Source organism: Xyrauchen texanus, chromosome 46 (assembly GCF_025860055.1).
Source record: "Xyrauchen texanus isolate HMW12.3.18 chromosome 46, RBS_HiC_50CHRs, whole genome shotgun sequence".
Classification (NCBI taxonomy): domain Eukaryota; kingdom Metazoa; phylum Chordata; class Actinopteri; order Cypriniformes; family Catostomidae; genus Xyrauchen; species Xyrauchen texanus.
Window position 1 is genome coordinate 18,814,068 of NC_068321.1, and position 7,340 is coordinate 18,821,407.

The 7,340-nt window shown below is 33.9% G+C and overlaps 1 protein-coding gene across 1 annotated transcript in view; it reads left to right on the top strand.

Annotated features, from left to right (window-relative positions):
- LOC127637992 (fatty acid 2-hydroxylase-like) overlaps positions 1-2,973 on the top strand; it is a 37,577-nt gene extending 34,604 nt beyond the window's left edge. The window contains exon 7 of the mRNA XM_052119350.1: positions 365-2,973. Within this exon, the coding sequence (XP_051975310.1) occupies positions 365-432 (68 nt within the window). The 3' untranslated portion in view covers positions 433-2,973. The remainder of the gene's footprint in view (positions 1-364) is intronic.
- Positions 2,974-7,340: the final 4,367 nt, after the last annotated feature.

Genomic DNA, 7,340 nt, shown 5'->3' on the forward strand with positions numbered 1-7,340 from the left:
AAATAAAATGTTGAACATTTCAATTAAAATGTGTTAAATTTAAATAGATTACTTCAATCGTATATATAAAAAATGAGTCAGTAATGAGTGATTATGTGGATTTTTTTCGATGTTATAATTCTTTCTCCTATCCCAGCTCTATATGCAATAATAAGCTGGGATCCCCTGGTTTAAAACATTAAAACAGCTTTGATATTAATGATTAATTTCTTAAATAGTATTGAATTAACATGGAGAATTTTTGTCTATGTGATTTACATTTACTATGAAATTTGAGCTTCACTCTTTTTGTTAGTGATTTGTAAGTCTTTGTGTTTGTAAGCATCCCTTTTTGATACATTCTATTAATTCCTCATTTCTCCAGGTTTTGGGATCACCACCACATTCTGGGATCACCCTTTCAACACAGTCATCCCCGAGCAGAAGTTTTAAAAGAGTTCCTCTTTTTGCCACAAAGACCAAACCAATATGCCCTAAAAACTCTCATAAGCCTCCCCTTACCCAATCCATCCTTGTTAGGTACGGTGTCTTACCCTGCTGCTGCTACCAGCTATAGCCTATAAGTTCTTCATCACCACTATGATCATCAATTTGATGAAAAGGGGGAGTGCCTGAATCACCGATTGTAAAGCTATATGAATATTTATATACTGTATGAATGTACTGATGAATCAAACATTTTCAAAATTATGTCTTTTATTAGATGCACTAGTATATCAAACTCACAGTTTTGCCCATCCATGTAACGTTAGGAGAGATATAGACAGATAACGATAAGTGTGGGACGGTGTGTGAAAGTGTGGACGGAGGAGAGAGTGTGATTGATTCTTAGTCGTAGTGTTAATACGCTGAAGGATGGCAGAAAGAGAGGTAGGACTCTGCGGTCCTTTCAGTGGCCATGTGAGCCATTTTCTTTAAGGAAAACTCAGGAAAGTCTCAGATGCTTTAATCTTCTAAGTGTTGATGCTCCAACCACTTACTCCCATTTGTGATCCCATGACCCTTTGTTTCTCTGTCCTCATTCTACATAGGGCTGCAAATAACAACAATTTTTACCATAGATTAATCCGTCGAGGGGTGGGGGTGGGGGAGCTACATTTTCAATTTTCACATTTTAAATTAAATAAAATTTCTTGGCCAGTGTTTATCTCAAAACAATGTGCAAAATGAAGGCAATGAAAACAAATATAAATGTATGATTTAATGATTTAACTATACATTGTGTTAATGCGATATGTATAAGCTTACATAGATTGCAATGGCTTTTCAAATGATATATAAATATATAAACTCCACAGTTTGAAAGCATAAATAATAATAAAACAAAAACAAAGGCAAGGTGTCTATTAAAACACAGTTCTGTTGAAAAATGTAATTAAGTTTTTGCAACCCTAGGGGCCTTTCAAATGCGTTTTTGTGTACATCTGTGCAGATTTTCTATGTAAACATGCACCTTGTATTGGCAGGAGCCCCATGTTGAGACTCTTTTTAAAATGTGTCTCAAGAAACCTGCGTTCTGTTTAATTTGTTGTGCTACATCTTGCCTTTTTTTACGCAAGGCGCTTTTGACATGAACGGCCCCTAATTCCATGTTTCATTCTGCTCTTTTGGTGTGGGTTATTTTAACCCTATAGGCTCTGGTTGTCATGAATTTGTGGTACATGGGGAATGAAGTTCTATGACAAACTTACTTTCCTTTCTCATCTCATTCACTTTGAGGTGTTTTTTTTTTGCCAATTTCTTACAATTGACTAATAACAATATCCTGTACTAGGGAAGTCATAACCAGCTGTTCCTCGGATAATATGTTACATATCCAGTGAGATATTAAGTTATTGAGGAATGAAGCTGGATTTTGGTTTCTCTGACTTGCACATGGAGATGTGTTGTCATGATGATGCACTATTGAGGGCATGAAGCGGGGTGTATTTGCCTCTCCTGTCGGTGGGTGTTGCTAGTTGTCCATAACTGTTGTTGGGTGGAGGGTCTCTATAAATCCTCATTGTTGTAGATCTAGCCAGCGCGACCCCGCCATATCTGGTGTGACGATCTGTGGCATCTGACCAGGCCTCAGGAGAGGACTCTGATATTAGAACATCCTTGGCTGATCTCTCATCAGTTGATACAGCAGATTTTTCCAAACTCCTCAATCTCTTGTCTTGTGCACATGTGCAGTACTGTCTCCCTGTTTTGTCTGGCACTTTTGTATTTTCTTAACTCAAACTAACTACTGCCTCTGGCTTGACTTTTGTTAAACTTACTGCATTGATGTTAAAATTCTGGAAATTTTCTAGAAAGGTAAAATTGGAGCTGTGGCCTCATTTAGCTCTGTTTTATTGGTTGAATTTTGTCATTTTGACATATGAGCGTTATTAATGTTTTTCTAATATTCATATGCCAGTGGTCATTCATTGATTTCCAAATTTCTTTGTACAAGCATTATGAAGCCACTGTATTCTATTTTGTCCTTGAATATATGTTTGTGTGTGTTTAAGTAATAATGATTCTGATGTGCCTTATAGCAGCATTCCCCACTACATACTTCCTAACCAATCACGTAATTGGTAGGACATCCCAGCCAAATACATGGAAGGAGGTGTCAGGGTTTGAATAGGACAGGGACTTTATTCCTACCATGATTAAATGGCAGAATGAAACTAATAAATTGCAATAGACATTGAAATGTTTTTGATTATTTTGTAACTGTGACACCCTCCTGAGCTTTCACGGATAGATCCCATGGCATAGGAGAATGCTTTCAGTTTAAGCAAGTAAACAGAGCAATATGTGTATCTGTTTACTTCTAATCAATAATTTTTTAAAATTCTGATAAGAAATTTCAGCTACAGATGCCTCAAGTAAATACCAAAATCTGTTTACTACTATGTATTTTTATGTTGGAATTAAAAATGTATATGCTAATGCCACTGTATTTGTAAATAAACATGTATATTTCTGAGGAAATCTTGTGCATCCTAACTTCACTGGCTTTGGATTGCTTTATTCCCCTGATAGCACACATATATCATCCAGACGTCTATTTTATGTTTGTGTTTACATCTGGAAGACAATGGTGATCAGGTTGTTTGCTCATCTACAATACATCTAAGACATTTGCTTTTGATGTCAATAAGGCATTCAGAAGATGTCTTTGAGATGTTTATGATTTCGAATGTTTGTAAATCTGATCTTTTTAAGATATTTAGAAGATGCTAATTAGATTGTGATGCTTTCCAGATGAAAATATCTAAAACAGACATCTCGGAGATGTACGTGTGATATCTGGGTCAGTTGTTTTATTCTGGAAATAAATTAACTGACAATTGTGTTCTGTTATGTTATAAGGAAAAAAAAGAGAAAATGCACAGGTAAAAACAGTCAGAGTATTTTAACAAATTTTCCTCTAAAATGTGAAATGGCAAAATATTCATTAAAATCCTAAAAGCTTGATGTTTTATGCAGTCTTAACCATCGAAATACATCAATTGGTGCCTTATATAACATGACACCAAAGCTACAAATGGTCAAATTAATTTTGTGTGTGTGCGTGTTTCAGGTAGCTTACAGTTAGCAAGATAACTGAGTGTATTAAGCTATCTTACTATATGCTATTTACTATACAGTATACACAGCCTACTCATGACAAAATATTGGTAAAAATCCTAAATTAGAGCTTGATGAACTATGCAGTCTTAACTTTAGAAATACATAAATTTGTGCCTTTTAAATTACAATGACAAAGCTACAAATGGTCAGACTACAACATACTTTATATGTGTTTTCAGTTAGCTTACAATTAGCAAGCTAACCGAGCCTGTTAAGCTAGCATACTCTATGCCAGTCACCACATATAATGTATACCTATATGACAAATACTGGTAGTAATCTTAATAAATTATAGTGCAGGCTTAATATCGATCATAAGATATAAATTGGTTCCTTTTAAATTATATAATATGATACCAAAGGAACAATTTGTCAAATTAAAACATTCTTTGTGTTTTCAGTTACAGTTTGCAGCTAACTGATTAGCTTGTTTAGCTAGCATATTCTATGCAAATTACTACATACTAAATATGACAAAAATATTGGTAGAAATCTTTAATTATAGCTTGACTATCTATGCAGTCTTAACCATCAAAATACATCAGTTTGTGCCTTTTCAGTTACATGAAACCAAAGCAACAAATTTTCTAAATAAATTATTCTTTGTGTTTTCAGGTAGCTAAAGTTTGCAAGCTAATTGTTTAGCCTGTTAAGCTAGCGTACTCTAGGACATTTACTACACACCCACATAGCACGTACATCACAGAGATATCTATTTTAGATCTTTTCATCAGGAAAGCATCACAAACTAATTAACATCTGCTTACATCTTCCAGATGTAAACACACATCAAATAGACATCTGGGTGATGTACGTGTGTTATCAGGGTATATTCGTGACAAAATATTGATAGAAATTCTAAATTATAGTTTGATGATAGGCTATATGCAGTCTAAACTATCAAAATACATACAGTGGCGGATTTAGGCATACGCAGCATTTGCAGCCGCCCGGGGCAGCATATTGTTGGGGGCGGCACAGGAGCTTTCAAAATATTGGTGGAAAAATGATAGCTTAATTATCTAAGCAGTCTTATTAAACTTCAAAATGCATTGTGCATTTTAAATTATATAACATGATACCAAAGCAAATAATTGTCAAATGAAAACATTCTTTGTGTTTTCAGTTAGCACAGTTTGCAAGCTAACTCATTAGCATGTTAAGCTATGCAAAGTACTACACACATTCATGACAAAATATTGGTAGATATATCAAATGAAAGTGCGATGATCTACGCCGTTTAAACTGTCAAAATACATCAATTATGCCTTTTAAATGATATAACATGATACAGAAAGGAATAAATAGTCAAATTACATAATATTTGCTATTTTCAGTTAGATAGCAAGCTATAGCATGTTAAGCTAGCATACCCTTTCCAAGTTTTCACACAAAGTGCAATACATATCAAACCACCATTTTTTCTTCTTTGACTTAATAATGTTCATTTGTCAAAATGTATGTTTGTTGATGTTATTATTTTAGTCATATTTTCTTTCAATTAGTTCATTAATTTAGAATACATTTACCTAAAATTTGCAACATAAAACGTTTTCAGCTACATGTTTAAATAGTAACACAGGCAAATCTAATTTACATGAATGTATGTAAGCCAAGCTAACAATCTTGGTTATCCACCCTGATGGACTTCACCCACTCAGTGGTTTCAGAGGCAATAAATGTGCCAAAGAATCATGAAAACTGGCCTATATGTAGTTACAATATGCTTTACAAATGTACCAGAACATTTACAGAATATCCAGACACTAAGGCAAAACACAGTAAGTAAAATTTACTAGAGTCCTACCCGTCTGTCACAGGAAAGATCATAGTCCAATTTCGATCACAATTCAATTTTGACACAATGTGTAGTTTTTGCATTTTGCCTTTGCATGGCAGAGAAGAGTAATAAAAATGTATATATATATATATATATATATATATATATATATATATATATATATATATATATACAGGTGAAACTCGAAAAATTTGAATATCGTGCAAAAGTTCATTAATTTCAGTAATTCAACTTAAAAGGTGAAACTAATATATTATATAGACTCATTACAAGCAAAGTAAGATATTTCAAGCCTTTATTTGATGTAATTTTTATGATTATGGCTTACAGCTTATGAAAACCCCAAATTCAGAATCTCAGAAAATTATATATATATATATATATATTTAAGCAATATCACATGAGCAAGGGTGAGATATGGCCCAACATCAGTGCCGTATGATCTATGCCGTAGATAATGCTGATAGTGCTGATGTAGGGCCATTTTGCACTCTTGCTCATGTGATATTGCTTATACAACAGTTCAATAAACAAGGACATTTTTAAAAATTATGAAAAACTGAGTACGGTCATAAAAAATGCATTTGTGCATGGAACTACGTGATGGATCAGAATCTGCCGTTGCTGGTTCAAACCAAATGATGTGTCCAAGCCTTCGTTAGTAATTCAAAAATGTCACTTCAGAAATAGTATCAAGGCTTGTGCTGTTTCTACTAAGTTATTGGATAAACAAGGATGGATGTGTGTGTGTGTGTGTGTGTGTGTGTGTGTGTGTGCGTGTATTTATCACTTTGTGGGTACCAAATGTCCCCATAAGGATAGTAAAACCCGAAATTTTTGACCTTGTGGGGACATTTTGTCGGTCCCCATGAGGAAAACAGCTTATAAATCATACTAAATTATGTTTTTTGAAAATGTAAAAATGCAGAAAGTTTTCTGTGAGGGTTAGGTTTAGGGATACGGTTAGGTTTAGGGGATAGAATATAAAGTTTGTACAGTATAAAAACCATTATGTCTATGGGAAGTCCCCATAAAACATGGAAACACAACATGTGTGTGTGTGTGTGTGTGTGTGAGAGAGAGAGTGTGTGAGCGAGAGTGAGAGAGAGAGCGAGAGAGACACAGAGCATTACACACAAAAATGATATTTTGCCATGACCTGCTGGCTAACATATGTAATGTCAAAAAATAAAATAAAAAATACATGTAATCTTGAGACACTTATACAATAACTCTTAACAGATCTGCACTGCTCTTACACTTTAGTTTAGAATGGCATGAACACAAGTGGAGTGATACACACACAGTGAAATGTCCGAGTGCTGATGGAACATCTCTCGTCCAATCAGATTCGAGGACAGGAACTAATTCTTGTATGTATGTATATATATTTGAAATGCTTATTCTTTATTATAATTTTTTTTCTTCACAATTTAGAATAATAGTAAAGTCATCACAACTATAGAATAACATAAATGGAAATATGGGAATTATGTTGAGACTAAACAAAATCCAAAATAAATCAAAACTGTGTTATATTTTAGCATCTTCAAAGTAGTCACTATTTGCCTAGAATTTGCAGACATGTACTCTCGACATTTTCTCAACCAACTTCTTGAGGTTGAACTCTATTGGGCACTTATTGGCTGCTTTATTTTATTATTTGGTCCAAGTAATCAATTTCAAAAACGTTTTTTTTTTTTATTACATTTTAGTTTTATATTGAAATAAATTAATATGATGGCACAATTATATTTCTGTCTACAAAACTAATTTCAAACATTTAAGCATACGCCTTCAGATCAAAATATTTTTAAGATCATGAGAAACATTTCAGTCAAGTGTTTCAAAAGTTTTGACCGGTAGTGTATTTACTGTATGTGGCAGACAGTAGGACCCAGATCTGCACAGACTGCAGAGCAACATTCACCAT